The sequence below is a fragment of the Caretta caretta genome, chromosome 18 (genome assembly GCF_965140235.1).
Source record: "Caretta caretta isolate rCarCar2 chromosome 18, rCarCar1.hap1, whole genome shotgun sequence".
Taxonomy (NCBI): domain Eukaryota; kingdom Metazoa; phylum Chordata; order Testudines; family Cheloniidae; genus Caretta; species Caretta caretta.
In genome coordinates this window covers 17,934,473-17,953,700 of record NC_134223.1, presented here as the reverse complement: position 1 = coordinate 17,953,700, position 19,228 = coordinate 17,934,473, and the positions used below count along the sequence as shown (strand labels likewise).

General features: G+C 39.9%; 1 protein-coding gene across 3 annotated transcripts in view; it reads right to left on the bottom strand.

The window, feature by feature from the left end:
- Positions 1-16,892, bottom strand: part of PRKCZ (protein kinase C zeta) — a 159,719-nt gene extending 142,827 nt beyond the window's left edge. For 2 of the 3 annotated variants that reach the window (XM_048824677.2, XM_048824680.2), the window contains exons 1-3: positions 16,821-16,892; positions 15,388-15,611; positions 2,186-2,307 (exon numbers count right to left, since the gene is read on the bottom strand). In XM_048824677.2, the coding sequence (XP_048680634.1) occupies positions 2,186-2,307; positions 15,388-15,458 (193 nt within the window). In that variant the 5' untranslated portion in view covers positions 15,459-15,611; positions 16,821-16,892. Of the gene's footprint in view, positions 1-2,185; positions 2,308-8,236; positions 8,340-15,387; positions 15,612-16,820 lie in introns of those variants that run through there. The other variant, XM_048824678.2, reaches the window with a different exon arrangement.
- Between the last annotated feature and the right edge of the window lie 2,336 nt (positions 16,893-19,228).

Here is a 19,228-nt window from a genome sequence, read left to right as displayed (position 1 = left end):
CAAAAACATTTAGTTTTTCCATAACACAGCTGTATCACCACCTTGAAAGGAAGCAGACACTCATTCCAAAGATGAATCAGGACTAGAAGTAAAATTTTCAGCAGCATCTATGTGACTCATGTGCTTAAACTGTATTGAAAGTCAAATAGGACTTACACACTTTTTCGAAAAAGTTACTTTGCATGCATGCCAAAGAATATGGGAAAGAAGTCTGAACAGCCTTTCATCAACCTGTGTCATTTTGCCATTAAAACGTTCACCTTAAAGTTGTTTTTTTTTAACTTGCTATTGAATAATAAAAGCTTTACAGTTCTGAAGTGCCTTTCGCTTCTCTCTCAAACAAACACTTTACAAGCAAATATGTTTGGAAATACATTTAGACCCATTTTATACGAAGGTAAAGTGAGACAAGAGTCCAATCTTGGCACACATGCAGTTTATGCACGAGATTGGGTTATTTTTGAATAGCAGTATGTGTTGTGGCCATGCCTGCAACCCTCATGACCACCACTGACCAGGGCTGCTGGAACAAATTTGTACAGTGGGGGTACTGAGAGCCATTGAACCAAAACTGTGAGCCCTGTATATGATGGAAACCACTTGAAGACAGGGAGTGCGGCAGCACCTAAAGCACCCCTAGTTCCAGCAGCCATGCCACAGGCAAGGGCATAAGAGATGAGGCAGCCTTGACCACCACTCAGTTCCTTTGCCAATAAGAATCCCAGGTGTTGGGATGCTGTTAAATGAGGATGGAGGGCAGAACATGGAATCTGTGTGAACACCACATCTCAAAGAGCCAGTTACTTTGGGATAAGTAACTATTCTTTCTTCAAGTGATTGTTCACATAAATTATACTCTTGGGGATGTCTACACTGCAGTTAGACACCAGTGGCTGGCCCGCATCAGCTGACTCACACTCAGACTAAGAGGCTGTTTAATTGTGGTATACACATGCAGGCATGAGCTCTGGAGTATTTCAGGAGACTTCCCTAAAGGTCAGTTTTTTCCTCTCACCCTTAAACTAAAGGCCCAATCTGATTCCATTTCACTACTGATTTCAAAGGGACTTTGTACAGGTTCAGGAACCTGCTTGCAAGGCTCTCAATGCAGGATAGAGACTTAAGGAACCTTGTTGCATGGGCCTAATCCCTGGAGAACTGATTTTATTTGCTTCTTACACACAATAACCAAATTAAAGTTTTCTGCTGCAAGGCTTTAGTCAGGGAATGAACATATAAGTTTGCTCCAGCAGAGCCATGCTTCTGATCCCCTGCCATAATTCTTGAGCAAGCAGCACTCAGGATGATCAGCGAGCTGCTACTATCCACAAGCTTACAATTTATCGCAGCCCACTGCAAGATACAGGTGGGCCCTAGAATACTACAGGCTCAGCTGACAATATCTACTATATTAACCTTTCCAAAAGGTGTGGGCAAGGGCCACTACTTTTTACCCCTGCAATATGGTCCTCAGAAGAAAACACTCCCATCAGGATGGCCCAAAGCAATAAAAAAAAGAAAAGTTGAGCATTTTGACTAATATTTTTAGATTTAAAAAAAAAAAAATCAGACTCTTGAGACTTGTAGTCCTGGAGCTCTGCTGGCAAGGAACTCTACCCCTTCTCTTCATGCACTCTACAAATTATCTAATTAAGCCATAGCCATTAGTAACTTCATGACTTCCTCATGGAAAATGGGGGCTCTCACCCTGTCAAGGCAGTTCATGGACCTCAACAATCAGAACAGATCCACAATTCTAGTTCTTATGTTTGCATTTTCTCCACTTACAATAAAAAAAAAAAAGAAAAAAGAAAATAAGAGCATCCAGGTAAGGAAAGCAACCACCCTGCCACATTCCTTCCCACCATATATTTCCCTGATCACTCTAGTTAAACTGCGCTTCAGATAATTACACTTTGAAAAAGTTCATTTAAAAGGATTAAAAAGTGAATTCAAGTACAGCACAACCTTGATTATCTGAGCCTCATTTATCCAAACCTTCCTGTTATGTGAAACAGGGTTATGTCCCATGATATCTATAAATTACAATAAAAAAAATGCCTTGATTATCTGAAACCTAAATTAAGCAAATTTCATCAAGCCCCTTGTCTAATATTTTGAGTCATACTTTGCAATATAGAAAACAAGTAAAGATTTAGAAAAGAATCTCATGTGTCTGTAATACCTTCATCATCAATCCACTTGAGGGTAATTGGCTGTTCCTGTTGCAAACTGCACATCTCCCTCACTTCATCACAAAGTTCACCATAGTTCATTGATGCTTCCAAATTTGTTATTAGGATGTCCCTGCAAGAGATGAATTCACAGATTTAAACCACAAAATATAGTCCCTCATTCAGAAATATGGTATCTGACATAAACTGCTTGCTTCAGTAACTGCATCTGTGGAATTTATCCTGCTGAGCTGTGCTCACACAAGCAGCGCTTACACAAGCGGCACTTACTCACTAAAGTAATCCCATTGAAATCAATGGGACTACTTGGACAAGCAAGTATTATTCTTGTGAAAAAGAGCTAGACTGTTATCCCAGGGGGGGATAGATTGCCTTTACATCTCAACATTAGTTTATTATAATAATATTTTACATTAACAACCCTGGCTTTTCAATATCTGCTTTATTGGATGTCAGTTCCTTTGACATAAATCTTAGTGTTTAAACGGGCATTTTAAAATGCCTAGCTTTTGCCACTCCTAAACTAACCAAAAAGTGATTTTTTCTTTAGCTATATGGAATCAAAGACTGAAACATGTTGGAGTTTATATAGGACTTCGCAGCAGCTCAGAAGTCCCTGCATTATTAAAGAGATCATTTTGATTATGATTATATTCTGAAAAATAGGTTTTAATTCCACATTTTCCTGTACTGTATTTCATAAATTAATTATCCTGAAAATGTGAACTTTTTAAAAAAAATTTACCACACAAAAGATGTCTCTGACCTCCTGAAACTTTACTTAAGATTAAAGAAACAAATGGTGGAAGGTGAGCGAGACCGGAATAAATTGACAAACCACTGTATATAACAGTTGACCAATAGGATGGTGAAAAGGCTACAACAGATTATTAAATTTTAAATCTGACTTATCACATTTATATGGTTTTAAACAGAAGAATGGCAAAGTTATTTCTGGTGTTAGGTGTGTGTGAAAACTTATATTCAATGCTGTAACTTTGAAATCAAACATTTGTATCACACTTCAGCTAAGAACTGTACTTTTTAGAAGAAAAGTTAATAATTACAAATTCTCAAGTCTGACATCAACATGGAACTGTTGAAAGATGATAAAGACGGACAACTAGAATGGGATGCTAAGTTTTAGCTTTTAGCAAGCTGAGTATGCTTTTTTCGGGCGTATTATTTTCCTTGAAGCTGAAGTTTTTAATTCCTTTCTATGAGGTTCAGTGTTTCTAGAATGATGAAACCCACACAGTGTAAACCACTTAGTACCCTAGAGAATTTGTGTGAAACTACATCTTGTCACACTAAGCTGTTGCATGTAAAAACTAAAAAACATACAAACTAGATCAGGTAAGCAACTGAACATGTGAGGTAGATTTTTCATGTTTTACATTAAAGTTAAAGTACCTCAAGGAAAAGCTACACAAAATAAACATGGGGGGAAAAGCAGGTGTTTGAAGGATGTTCAGAGATACTTTTTTTTGGTATAAAGACCCTCTAGTGGATAACTATACAACTGCACTTCTCAGTTAAGAATATGTACTTAGAACCACATGTAAATTATTCACATAATGTACTGAAGTCAACAAGGAGACCAGAAATAAGGAGAATAAACTAAACATGATTTAGTTTTGTTACTGTCACCCTATATGATAAATTGTTTTAGAAAACAAGCTGTCTTACCTACTTCATACATTTGTGTATGTCAGCTGAAAATTGAAACTTTACAAAAGGAAAAGGAGTACTTGTGGCACCTTAGAGACTAACCAATTTATTAGAGCATAAGCTTTCGTGAGCCACAGCATCCGATGAAGTGAGCTGTAGCTCACGAAAGCTTATGCTCTAATAAATTGGTTAGTCTCTAAGGTGCCACAAGTACTCCTTTTCTTTTTATGGATACAGACCAACACAGCTGCTACTCTGAAACTTTACAGTATTCCAGCTTGATTTTCATGGAAACTGTTTAGTCAAAGTGTCAAAAATGTGGAGACTACCTCAAGAAAAATATGCATGCATTATTAGGTCATATTGCTGTAAGTTGTTTGTTTTATGAAGGCAAAACGAATATTTTTGCAAAACCAATTTTTTAAAATGACTGGAAGTAAAGCTGTGAGCACAATATTTTTTTTAAATAGTTTCAGTTTCAAATGTAGATTAAAAATGGGCTATATAATCTTTCAACATGGAATTTTTTTTCTTTAGCATTTGAAGAGATCTTAAAATGACAGTTTATATCTTAACTAATTATTCCTTATGGAAATGAAAAAACAAGCAGGTTTTTAAATATCAATCTGGAAAAGCATACTTAATGTGATAAGCTACCACAATTTACTGAGTGAGACTGAGATGCTAATGTTGCTTGCAAAATAAACAACTGGTCTGGAGTCCACAAGTACTTCTTAGAGCTCTCAATAATTAAAAGCATTTTAACTGCACTAGTTCTCAACACCAAAGCAGAATCTAGAAGCTTCATGGAGACAAAACACCCTATAAAGACACAAAGACAGGGAAACAAAGTGGGTGAGGTAATACCTTTTATTGGACCAACTTCTGTTGGAGAGAGAGAGAGAGAGAGAGAGACAAGCTTTTGAGCCACACAGCTGAAGAAGAGCTCTGCTTAGCTGGAAAGCTTGTCTCTCCCACCAAAAGAAGCTGGTCCAATAAAAGATTACTACCTCACCCACCTTGCATCTTTTCATGTCCTGGGACCAATGCGGCTACAACACTGCACACAAAGTCACAGTTACTGACCCAGAAAGGTTATCATCTAAGGACCCAGTGCTTCAAGTATAAGCTCAAGTGTTTGTAGGATAGGGAGTATGTAAACTTTTTAGGCCATTCACCATATCTTCATATATCTTTATATAGTGCTTAACCCAGGTATGTCCTTAATGGAACCATATGCATGTCTGTTTACAGGATTGGGCCCTAGAACTTGGGACATACAAATGGGGATAGGATTCAACATTAACATTTATAGATTTGAATTTTTTTTTATTTTTTTTTTTTAATTCTAGCAACATACGAATTGTCAAATTGGATCAGATCCAAGGTCCATCTAGTCCTGTATGCTGTCTATGGTAGTGGCCAGTACCAGATAATTCACAGGAGGCCTAAGAATCCTAAAAGCAGGCAGATATAGAATAGTTTGCATCCCCCAAATTTTGTCTCAGTCTGATCTCTGACTGTCAGAGATTGGCTTAAGACCCGAAGAATGATTTTTAATATCCCCCAAAAATATTTACCATAATTGTAACAACTCTAGTTATCCATTTAAATGCCCAATCCCTTTTTCAATTTTGCTAAATTCTTAACCTCAACAACTTCATGTGGCAATCTGTTCCATAATCTAATTACGAACAAATATAATAGATAAAATTGTGTACAGATAACAGTAGTGCATCTATATCTGGTATGAAGCTACAGACAGGTGGATTTGCTGAGCTGTAACCAAATCGTCAAACTGTACACCTGAGCACATGGTGTGTCATTCAGAAACAGTTCTCAGGGAAAATTAGCCCTCTGCAGACTGTGGAAAGTTACTACTGAAATTAGAAAAAATGGAGAGCAATAAATCAATGAAGGGGACCATCCTCTGGATAAAATAAGTAATTCTGAACTGTTTTGAGATTTGATTTACAGAAGTGGTAATGGAGACACTGCGGACACGTTTCATGTCCTCTCCTCAGATATTAATATGTTTCTTACTGGTAGAGTTTGTTTTTAAAGAAATATGAGCACAGTGATGAAGAGGAACCAATGGAAAAATACCAAGGCAAAAAAATATTTTAACTAAAAACAAAATTTCCAACTGTTATTTCGAGCACCAAGGTATGCTCTCGGAAGAATATGACTGAACACCACATACTATGATGAGACAGACAGACCGATTTCTTTTAACATAAATATTATTTATTGTCCCTAGGGCAATATCTTAGAAAGAACATAAATCTTGATGTGTTCCAAAAAAAGAAACAAAAAAAAGATGAAGTATTTTCTTTAGATAACTTTGAAATCACTACTATAGCAGGCCTTGCACCAGGAGACAACAGTGTAGAGGCATGTCCCCCAGATGATGGATGGGAGTAGACTGTCTTGGGGAAATGCAAAGAGAGTCTTCATCCTATAAGTATGGATGACATTCCTTGTTCCTAGAGGTAAACATTTAGCCATATTAAAAATGCATAGTTTGCCTCAATTTACCAAGCAATCCGGTTCATTCTGAATCAGTGACCCGTCCTCTTCATTATTTACCACTCCCACAATTTGTGTCAAGTGCAAATTTTATCATTATGATTTTATGTTTTCTTCCAGGTCACTGATAAAAATATTAAATGGCATAGAGCCAAGAACTGATCCCTGTGGGACCTCAATGGAAACACCCATTCTACGATTCCTCATTTACAGTTACATTTTGAGATCCATCAGTTGGCCAGTTTTTAATCCATTTAATGTATGCCATGGTAATTTTATATCATTCTATCTTTTTAATCAAAATGCTGTGTCTCAAATACCTTACAGAAGTCTAAGTACGTAAGCAAACTTGTTATTTGATAAAAAAAAGATATCCAGTTAGTCTAACAAGATCTATTTTCCATAATCCCATGTTGATTTGCATTAACTACATCACCCTCCTTTAATTTATTAACTGAGTCCCCTATCAGCCACTCCATTATCTTCCCTGGGATTGATACTAGAAAAGGGATAACAGATGAAGTGTTGAAATGCAGCAGTGAAATCACAGAACAAGTACAATCTTCAGTACACCTAGGAAGCTTGATTAGTGACTATGGTTCCATCAAGGTTGAGGTTTAAAGGAAATGTGCTTCAGCTACAAGTGCTGCACAGAGCCTGATGAAATTATGGATAAAAACCATTATCTTCGGTACCACTGTGAAAATTTATCATACCGCTGTACTAACAGCATTACTCTATGGTCTGGAAGCAGTTGCATTAAATGAAACAGACATCAGAAATCTGGAGGCAGTAAAGAGGAGAGCTCTTCGCAAGATGGCAACTGAAAAGTAGAATGATATATTCAGATAAATGAAGAAGTTAAAAGGAAAATAAAACGTGATGCCAAGGTAGGGGATTCGCTGCAACTGAAAGATGACACACATGCGGACGCTGTAGAAAAATGAATGACAGTATGCCAAAGAAAATAATAAAGACGCAACAAGGTCAGTCAGACCTAGAGGCTGACCGCTGAATATATGGCAGGACATTGTACACAGGGACATGACCAGGCTGAGCTTACTGGAGGAACTACCTATGGACAGGAATGAATGGCAACACTCTACGTTTCCCATGTCTCTAAAGGTGCTTTGGGATGAGATTAAGAATGTAATTATTTCCTTTTGAAACTCACATTTTAAAGGAGATAAGTTACAGATCCAGAAAAAAAGTCAATTTAATTTAACCCTGTCCCATACTTCAGTATTAAGTAAACAAACCTTGCAGAATATCCACATAACTTTTTAGCCAGGATCTCATGTATATAACAAGAGCAGTTATTTATATGTAACAAACACCTCCTGTCCAAAAGTTACAACTAATTTTTAGTATGTCTTGTATGGAGGGCCCTTCATACCTGTATCTCGAGGTACCTTACTACGAATGAGGTGAGCTGTAGCTCACAAAAGCTTATGCTCAAATAAATTTGTTAGTCTCTAAGGTGCCACAAGTACTCCTTTTCTTTTTATGAAATCAATACTATGAAAAATACAGCTCAAGTTACAGGTTGTTTCTACTCAGCATGTAACTAGCTCAGTGAAGACAACACAGGAGAGATTGATAGACTCACATAACTATCAAGTCATGCTGTTTTGTAGGTGAAAACTGATTCAGTTCTTACCATGTGTGTGTACCTGCGCTGTGACACCATCCACCTTTGGGTATTCCATCTATGTGCTTTCAGTTAGGTTAGCAGATCAACTTCTGATGTTGCAATTCCACTGAATATGGAATTTACTCAGTGCCAAACATCTATTTCAGGATCTGGCCCAGAATGCATGTTACTACAATAGGATACATACCCTGAACTTCTTCTGAAGTCAATGTGAGTATTAGATGCAAATCCTATGGCAGGATCAAGCCTTAAATTATTGGTTTCAGTGTAGCAGCCGTGTTAGTCTGTATCTGCAAAAAGAACAAGAGTACTTGTGGCACCTTAGAGACTAACAAATTTATTAGAGCATAAGCTTTCGTGAGCTACAGCTCACTTCATCGGATGCATAGAATGGAAAATATAGTAAGTATGTGTATACACACACACATTGGAAGTTACCATACAAATTGTGAGAGGCTAATTAGTTAAGATGAGCTATTATCAACAGGAGAAAAAAAAACTTTAGTGATAATCAAGATCTGTGACACACCAGTCCTCGCTTAGATAGCCCGAACCTGAAGCAAATGCTCACCAGCAACCACACAACAAAAACACTAACCCAGGAACCTCTCCTTGCAACAAAGCCCGATGCCAACTCCGTCCACATATTTATTCAAGTTTCAGAGGAACAGCCGTGTTAGTCTGTATTCGCAAAAAGAAAAGGAGTACTTGTGGCACCTTAGAGACTAACCAATTTATTTGAGCATGAGCTTTCGTGAGCTACAGCTCACTTCATCAGATGTTTACCGTGGAAACTGCAGCAGACTTTATATACACACAGAGAATATGAAACAATACCTCCTCCCACCCCACTGTCCTGCTGGTAATAGCTTATCTAAAGTGATCAACAGGTGGGCCATTTCCATTCAAGTGACACCATCATAGGACCTAATCACATTAGCCACGCCATCAGGGGCTTGTTCACCTGCACATCTACCAATGTGATATATGCCATCATGTGCCAGCAATGCCCCTCTGCCATGTACATTGGGCAAATTGGACCGTCTCTAAGCAAAAGAGTAAATGGACAAATCTGACATCGGAAATCATAATATTCAAAAACCGGTAGGAGACCACTTAAATCTTTTACTGAGTGGCCACAGAGGTTGAAGGGTGGCAATTTTGCAACAGAAAAGCTTCAAAAACAGACTCCAACAAGAAACTGCTGAGCTTGAATTAATATGCAAACTAGATACCATTAACTTGGCTTTGAATAGAGACTGAGTGGCTAGGTCATTACACATTGAATCTATTTCCTTAAGTATCCTCACACCTTCTTGTGAACTGTTTAAATGGGCCATCTTTTGTAGATATTATCCAGTTTTTTTTCCTCCTGCTGATAATAGCTCACCTTGACTAATTAGCCTCTCACAGTTTGTATGGTAACTTCTAACTGCAAGCAATGCTCCTCTGCCATATACATTGGTCAAACTGGACAGTCTCTACGTAAAAGAATAAACGGACACAAATCAGATATCAAGAATTATAACATTCATAACCCAGTCGGAAAACACTTCAATCTCTCTGGTCACGCGATTACAGACATGAAAGTTGCAATATTACAACAGAAAAACTACAAAAACAGACTCCAGCGAGAGACTGGCTAAGTGGCTAAGTCATTATGCAAGGTAACCTATTTCCCCTTGTTTTTTCCTAACACTCCCCCCCGTTCCTCAGACGTTCTTGTTAAACCCTGGATTTGTGCTGGAAATGGCCCACCTTGATTATCATACACAAGAGTGATCACTTTAGATAAGCTATTTCCAGCAGGAGAGTGGGGGGGGGGGGGGAAGAGAAAACCTTTTGAAGTGATAAAGACCCATTTTTTCCATGATCTGTGTATATAAAAACAACCTCACTGCATTTTCCACTTTTATGCATCTGATGAAGTGAGCTGTAGCTCACGAAAGCTTATGCTCAAATAAATTGGATAGTCTCTAAGGTGCCACAAGTACTCCTTTTCTTTTTTCTAATATGTGTGTGTGTTCCATTCTATATATCCGATGAAGTGAGCTGTAGCTCACAAAAGCTTACGTTCTAATAAATGTTAGTCTCTAAGGTACCACAAGTACTCCTGTTCTTTTTCCTTAAATTATTAAAGCTTTTAAGTGTGAGGTGGACTGCCATTCTTTGTACTAATTAGAGAAGTACAGATCAGAAAACTTCTACTGTGTTTTGCTCAAGCAGCATCTATTTCTGATGCAATTGCATATAGGATTTATCCAAATAATTACTGTCAATTATACATATTCTTTTGAGAGCTACTACATTAAATCTGAATGCCAACAACTACATCAGCTGGTCAGAGCACAGCTGAACGAAGACTATTTGTTGCTAAACTTTACTTAAGAATCCCACTAGATATGCACATTTCCCCAGTCAGACTTAAGAAGTCAGACTCCATCAAACAGCATAAGGGGCCAATGTTGGGCACATACTTGTATTAAGAGCATTTCTCGCATTCCTGGGATGAGGCATTGCAAAGGTTAGAATCATGCTGGCTAGGGCACAGCTAACCAGAGTCAGATAGTTCCTTTGTAGTCAACAGGATTTAATGCAGACGATTTCAGAGGATTATACATAATCTAGACAACAAAATGTTTTTAAAAATGAAATGAGAAATGACACAAATTTGCTCTACACTTCCGTTTCCATATGCTGGTCATTTCTGTTACATAAGGAACTCTGGTATACCAAAGAAATACAAATGCCATAGCTCCTGAGACTCCATGGAGACACAATCACAACATTCATGATTTTTGCAGCTTCCTTGTCCTTACTTAAACAGGTTATTTGTTTAATCACAATTTCAGAAAGGTATATTGTTCTATCAACTGGAACTGTAAATTATTTAGCAGTTAACTGAATAACTCTAGATACTAATTCTGAAAGAGTATGTTTTACTACATCTGCATATATGGAAGCAGGAATCCAGAACAGATACTGAAACACTTCAAGTCATGCTTTAGCCCATAAACTGTTTTATATAAACCTGTTATTTAACATAGAACTTTGTGTCAACAAAGCAAAGACAAAATTCAGTAATTCTGGGACCCCTACTTTAAGTGGGACAGATGCTTTGCTCTTCTCCAACTGAGAAGAGCATTAAACAACGATGGCTAGAATGCTGCAGAGGTTCTGAATGAATTATTGGAGAAAAAAACATTTTTATCTACAAATACAATCTGCATGACTCATGAAAATTACAGAATACTTGTTGCAGGAAGTACAAAGAATGTTCAATACTTTTACTAATTCCTTTTATGATATTCACATTCCTTCCAGTGAATTCTAGTAATGAATCAAATGTTATCACAAATTTCAAATACTCGAAGGTCTGCTTCATTCCTGAACAAAGCCTATACATATACCTGCACACCCCTAGACCTTCCTTCCTGTGCCAGCAAGCAGTCTCAAATTGGTTATGCTAATTCCTCTTTCCATCCACTGTTCTTTTCCCCTCATAGAACCAAGTAGCTCTCCTACCATTCTTTACTCCTATATCCCCTTGCAAACATTTGGAGAATTACACATTTTTATATTCTGGAAACACTTACTAGGTTTGAATGTTGTGCATCTATACACTGGATACAACATTTGTGGACTACAGTTTCAGAGCAGCTTGCACATCTCAAACATGTAGTACCACTCTAGTGCTACTATAATTAAGTTGAGAACATCCTTTCATCATAAACCCAGACCGACATGGTCTTATCAATTTAGGATAAAGATCTCTACTGAACTGAAACTAGGCACACTTAACAGCACTTGTATTGTGCAAGCCTTTCATCCAAAGATCTCAAAGCTGTTTACAAGTACTCATTAAATCTCCCCAACAGCCCTGTCAGGTAGTAAAACCTTGCTAATTAGCACTAATCACTGCTGATGATCAAAATTTCACAAATTACTGAGCAAGAGTAACACGATAACAGCAGTAATAATGCACCACAAAATATGCTGTGCTCATTTATTTTCACATGTATTCACTTACACATCTAATATAGTAAAAACAAATCTATTAAACATATAATAGCTATATAAATGTAATGCAATGTCCTGCAATATATTTTGAAAGGTAGTCTTAACAAGAATCCTCACTATAAATAAGGCCTCAATAAATATTTGAGGACATATTTTTGTGCGCAAATTATCACATCTATAATGAAGTGTGAATTAGAAAGGTTCTGGTGGATTTCCATTTTACAGATGGGTAAATTGACACACAGAGATTAAGTGACTGGCTCATGGTTAGAATGAAAGTTAATGGTATGGCTAGTTTTACAATCAAGGAGCTATCTTCCAGTCCCCCCGCCCTAACCACAAGGTTATGCCACATTTCACTGCAGGAGCAAAAATTTTCCCTATATATCCATGGACCCAGTCATTTTGTTTTCAAGGCATTATTTGCCAATCCTACTCACACATTAGAACAGAGCATGAGGCTATGGATACACTATAGCTTAATTTGACACAAATTATGTTGCTCAGGGGTGTGAATTAGCCAATTAGACACTGATTTAAGTGCCAGTGTGGACAGCACTATGTCAGTGGGAGACCTTCTCCTGCCTACACAGCTACTGCTGCTCTCAGGGGCTGGAGTAATGAAGCTGACAGGAGACCTCTCCCCCCTCAGCTTAGAGCAGCTACATTAGAGGGCTTACAGCCGTGCAGGGTACCCATAGCCTTAGCAAAGTAATATACGATTAGAATCATAGAATACCAAGGTTGGAAGAGACCTCAGGAGGTCATCTAGTCCAAACCCCTGCTCAAAGCAGGACCGATCCCCAATTAAATCATCCCAGCCAGGGCTTTGTCAAGCCTGACCTTCAAAACTTCTAAGGAAGGAGATTCCACCACCTCCCTAGGTAACGCATTCCAGTGTTTCACCACCCTCCTAGGGAAAAAGTTTTTCCTAATATCCAATCTAAATCTCCCCCACTGCAACTTGAGACCATTACTCCTTGTTCTGTCACCTGCTACCACTGAGAACAGTCTAGAGCCATCCTCTTTGAAACCACCTTTCAGGTAGTTGAAAGCAGCTATCAAATCCCCAGTTCCCTCAGCCTCTCCTCATAACTCATGTGTTCCAGTCCCCTAATCATTTTTGTTGCCCTTCGCTGGACTCTCTCCAATTTTTCCACATCCTTCTTGTAGTGTGGGGCTCAAAACTGGACACAGTACTCCAGATGAGGCCTCACCAATGTCGAATAGAGGGGAACGATCACGTCCCTTGATCTGCTGGCAATCGCCCTACTTATACATCCCAAAATGCCATTGGCCTTCTTGGCAACAAGGACACACTGCTGACTCATATCCAGCTTCTCGTCCACTGTAACCCCTAGGTCCTTTTCTGCAGAACTGCTGCCTATCTGCTCGGTCCCTAGTCTGTAGCGGTGTATGGGATTCTTCCGTCCTAAGTGCAGGACTCTGCACTTGTCTTTGTTGAACCTCATCAGATTTCTTTTGGCCCAATCCTCCAATTTGTCTAGGTCCCTCTGTATCCTATCCCTACCCTCCAGCACGTTTACCTCTCCTCCCAGTTTAGTGTCATCTCCAAACTTGCTGAGGGTGCAATCCATACCATCCTCCAGATCATTTATGAAGATATTGAACAAAACCGGCCCAGGACCGACCCGTGGGGCACTCCACTTGATACCGGCTGCCAACTAGACATGGAGCCATTGATCACTACCCGTTGAGCCCGACAATCTAGCCAACTTTCTATCCACCTTATAGTCCATTCATCCAGCCCATACTTCTTTAACTTGCTGGCAAGAATACTGTGGGAGACCGTGTCAAAAGCTTTGCTAAAGTCAAGATACAATACATCCACTGCTTTCCCTTCATCCACAGAGCCAGTTATCTTGTCATAGAAGACAATTAGATTAGTCAGGCATGACTTGCCCTTGGTGAATCCATGCTGACTGTTCCTCATTACTCCCTTTCACAGTCTGTAAAGACTAAGTTCTTCATCCTGGTTTTGTCCTCTTCTTTCCAACTGTTACTAAACAAAGTTTCTTATTGAAAAAAAATATATATATTCACACTACACACCAAATTACTGACAATGAGTACACTGGGGATCAATATATTTTTAGCTTACAAGGAAAAAGGCCAAAACTCAAGTCTAAGTTTAAAAAGTCACTGTCAATTGCTTTTAAGCTAAGTTATATTTAGTAAAAAGGGAGGGAGCAGGATTCAAAACTAGATAGAAATGCTCTCATGATTGTTTTAAATTTAAAACAAAAAATTTCCCTACAATGTTAGAGGCCAAACAACAAAAGCAACCTGCTGGTGAAGTTGCTAGAAAATGAAAGTGAGTATAAACCAAAGTGAACCTAATAGGTATAACTGCAACTCTGATGTTTGCATTTCACTCAACATGGGCCAACAACATCAATAGTGAAAGGTAAATTGGATTTTTAAGTTCATTTTAAATAACCACATTTTAAATAACAGGTAAATATTCTTACTGGGTTTACTAATAATTTGTGTAATAAATAAAATAATAAAACACAAACACTTATTTCCCACACCTTCCTAAATATTTCTCTGACAGACAATCCTTTTGAGCTTTCATTAAGATGGTGGTGGTGGAAATCAATAAGCCAAACAATGGCAGTTGCCAACGCAGTCTACAATTTTAACCACAGAACTGATACCACTAATTATGAAAGTATAACACCAGCTATAAATTATCTGCATTACAGTAGCACCCAAAGATGTTAACTAGTAACAGGACCCTTTTGTGATAGGTTTTGTAGAAGCCCAGACAATTTCTGCCCCAAAGAGCTTACAGTGTACATCCCCAAACTTTCAATGAGAACTATGCAGGTGGACACAAGCACTCAAGCACAGCCCCACTAACTTCAATGGAAATCTGCCAATGCAGAACTCATTGAAGGACTGGGGCCTAAGGAAAACCAATTAAAATATATTAGCTGTGCCTGGGTTTAACAGACTACATTGTTTTATTAATCTTCAAACTGGATCAGCAAATACATCAATACTTCTGTTTCAAAAACAGATTTGATTAGAAACCAAAAACAAGCCAACCAAAAATAAGGCAGACGCATCTCTCACTAGTTTATAAAGATTCAGGGATTTTAAAAAATGAACATTTTAACATCCAAATAAATTTACAAACATTGTTTGTACACAGAATGATTTGTTAGTATCCATTGGAACCATCAACTCTTTGGGTACTGCATTACTAAATGAGTTCATGGACTATTGTTCGCTGCGAACTGAAGTGACAAACCACACATAAAGCAGCACTGAAAGGACTGTATGACTTACCCATTATAATGAGCTTTTACTCTGATGAAGTCTCTGTTCAGATTCATTTTCGATCCCATTCTGCTAGGCATGGTACTAATACAGAAGTGTAAATGACAAATACGTTCTGGGCATAAAGATTTGACCAGTTTGGAGGATACAAGCAATCACTAATGTTATGCCAAATTCCAGTGAAGTAGTAAGTGAAATTTACAGGTTCTTTTTTCCAATGATATCCGGTCCACCTGCACACACAAGAAAAAAGAGAGAGTTTAACAAACACACAGAAAAACTGGAACACATTAAAGTACAGATGTGGTGCTAGATCTTACAATGACTAAAACACGTTACTAACTTTACCCACAATATACCATCGAAATCAATGAGACTACTTACTGCCATAAGGCTCTGGTCCTGCAAAAATATGTCAGCTTTTAATTACTTTTGTCGTGCTCTCATTTTAATTTTATAAAAGCTTTTAAAAGCACTTAACAAGCAGAGGGATAAGCATTAAAGAAAACAGTAATGTCAAAAAATAATAGGGCCTGTTAACCTGAATAATTTTGTAAAATTAAGCTTAAGACAAGATAAATTTCCAACTGTCAGAATATTAATCTGTCCCCTCAGATGACAAAACTAGGATCTGAATGCCTCAAGAACAATTTTTTTTTCAAAGTTTCCAAATAAAACTTCGCATATTTCCACTTCTGGCCAAAAGTATTGCAAGAAAAGCTCTTTTTAAGAGACTGGGGAAAGGAAGGAACACTTTATTTACAGAAAAGTTGTTTACTCCTTCTTCTAGTCCCACAGTTTTCATGCCACACAGAAGTTTTTCCACTTTCCCATAGGGAAGAAACACTGCTGTATCCCAGACCAATGTTAACTAGGTCTCTAAGGAGAAGGTTCCAGCTGCACGCTGGCCTCCCTTTACAGGGTGGGAAGGCCTAGTTATGAACCTGTTTAATAATCTGAAGCCCCCCCAGTATATACTGAAGCAGGGTTGTAACAGCTGGGGGGGTGAAACCACACAACCGACAGGGTTTGTCAGTCTTTTGAGTATTGGGGTCATTCCTCCCCAGGTGGCTCTGGTTCAGAGAAAGCACGGCCACCCCCCTACAGGCTGGGTCCCACTAGCCGCTTGGCAGGTGTTGCTGGTCCTAGGCTCCGAGTCCCAACTCGGGGCGTTGTGGTCTCTGCACTGAGGAGCCGGGCACAGTCTCCCTGCCCCACGGCGGAGCGGAGGCGCTCCCCCGCTGGGGGGCCTGCCCCCCGGAGAGCGTTCCGCGCTGGGTCACGGCCGGCGTGTGTGTGTGGGGGGGCTGGCTTAGTGCCCGCAGGCTCCTTGCCCACGCCGGGGTGCCCCAGCTCGGCTCTAGGTCTGGGGTCCCAGCCGAGCGGAACGAGCTACGCCCCCCAGCACAGGGGCGGTGGGGGGGGGGGGCGCTATCTCCTACCTGCTGCGGCGCCAGCTGAAGTGGGTCCCCCCCAGGAGTGCGGCCCGCGGCCCCCCCCCCGCCAGCCCCTCAGCTCAGCCCCGCCCCGGCTTCTCCCGCCCCCGGGCTAGAAGTTGCCCGAAGTCCCGGCAGGAAGTTGGGGTCGGACGCGGTTCCCCCCTCCCCGCGCCTTCCCCCTCCTGAGGCGGCGACCCAGGGCCCGGCCCCCCTCGACTTCCCTTCCCACCCCGCGCCCGGCTCAGCGGCGGCCCCCGCCCGGCGGCTGCAGCGGCCCCAGCGCCGCCGCGACTCCTCCGAACATGGCGGCCCAAGCCAGCAGGTTAGCGGCCGCAGCAGCCAATGGAGCGCCTCCCACCCTACCTGCCGACCAATCGCAAGCGCCGCCCACCTGAAACCAATCCCCAGAGGGATACCGCCCAGGCCTGGCCAATCAGAGATCGGCACCCGTTACCTGGCGAGCTGAGGCGAGGCAGCCAGTCATAACATAGGAGGGGGCAAGGAGAGCACCTGCAGCCAGCGGGGAGAGGGAGGGACACTAAGATGCCGAGGTGGGGTGGCAGGGTTCCCACCGGGGGGCTGAGGAGATGGGGGTACGGGGCTTGGTGTCTGGATTCCTGAGTCCTGGTTGTAGGTGGGTCAAGCGGAAGTGAGTCCTGGCTGCAAGGGCTCCTGGGTTCTATTCCCCTTGCTCCCACCAATTGACCTTAGGCATATCCCTTAACCTCTGTGCCTCGATTTACCCCTCTCTAAAGTACGCTACAGTTGGAAGTGGAAGCTTAAACAATTTGTGTTTCCAAAGGGCTTTGACATTCTCAGCTGGAACACACTGTGGGAGTAGTGTGGTCATAATCGCGTGGGGCATAGGATCCAACTCCACCGAATCAGGGTAGCATAAAAACAATCCTGTTTCTGTAGCATCCTCAGTAAAAGATGGTAAGTCAGTGATGTCAATGGTAGATCATGCCCAGTGTATTCCACTCTTTAGTATAAGTGTTTTCATTCTTAATTTTAGGCCTTTAACAAATACTTTAAATAGATATTTTTAAAAGCAAAAATATTACTTAATATTGTTATGTAATCATTTTCAAGGCTCTCTTAGAACAGTAGAGGTCTCCACATCCCTCAGTAAAAGGCATCTGTTGCAAGCCAATTAATAAACTCATTTACAAAGAGAAATCTCAAAGTGGGGTCAGAATCTAGGTTCCCAAGTGAGAGATTTTCCAGTTTCAGCTAAAAGAACATCTCTACTACCTCAGGAGGTTTGCAACCTTTTAAAGGGTAAGATACATGATGACAGGATCAAATGTATCTGAGCATAACTGGCAAACCAATAGATTAGATACTGATAATATGTTACAACAATTGTTTTTGTTTCAGCTACGTATTTCACTAACAAAACAGACACAATCCAAAGATTATCTAAATAAACCCATACAAGAGGAAAAAAGCAATCAAAACAAACAAAATGAAGATACAAAGGAAATAACTAAACAAACAATATTAAGAATAACTCCAAAGAGCTAACCCTGATAAAAACCTGAAACAAGTAAATAAAATACTTTTGCCTGAACAGCTTCAAAAACAAGCTGCAGGGAGTCCCTGTCCTACAGAGCCTCCAAAGTGTATCAAAAGAGACATCGATGGCCGACCTGCCCATTGGCTCAACTCAATGATTTTTCATTATAGGTTATGCATAGATTCTTTTGATCTCTCCATCCTTCTGTTTCTAGGCAGTGAGGCAATGTGGTTAATACCCAGAGCATGAGATTAGGTATTAGAACTACTGGGTTCTGTTCCTTACTCTTCCACTGGAGGCGTCATAATTTGCACTTTGAAGATGAAAAGTATTGCATACATGTTAAGCACTAGTATATGTGACCTGTGTGACTGCTGCTTGTCATGCTGGTTTTAATCTTATTGTTACTTTGTGCTCTCCCTTCAGTCAGTTTCATCCACCCGTTGATTCTCATCCTATATGTAAATTATGCACCCTTCTGGAGAATAGATAGTTTTTTTGATATGTTTGTATAGCACCTAGCACAATGGGCCCTGATCTCTTACTGGAGTTTCTAGGTGCTACAGCAGTACAAATAAAATACTAATGATATCACTGGAAGGGAGATCTGGGGTTTTTTCTACTGTTTTTATAGTCTAGTCATTAGAGTAGGAAACTATGAGTCAAGACTCCAAAGTTTTGTTTCTGATGTTGCCACTTATTCACTTTGCAATCCTCAAAGAGCTTGAGTTAGCAACCATTATTCCTGTTGAGTAGTACTTACTTGCACAAGTAGTCCCACTTAAGTAAGAGTCATGGTTTCAAAACTGGCCCTTAAATCTCTCTGTCTCAGTTTCCCTATCTGTAAAATTGAGATAATGATACTTACTTCACATGGCATGGAAATAAATAA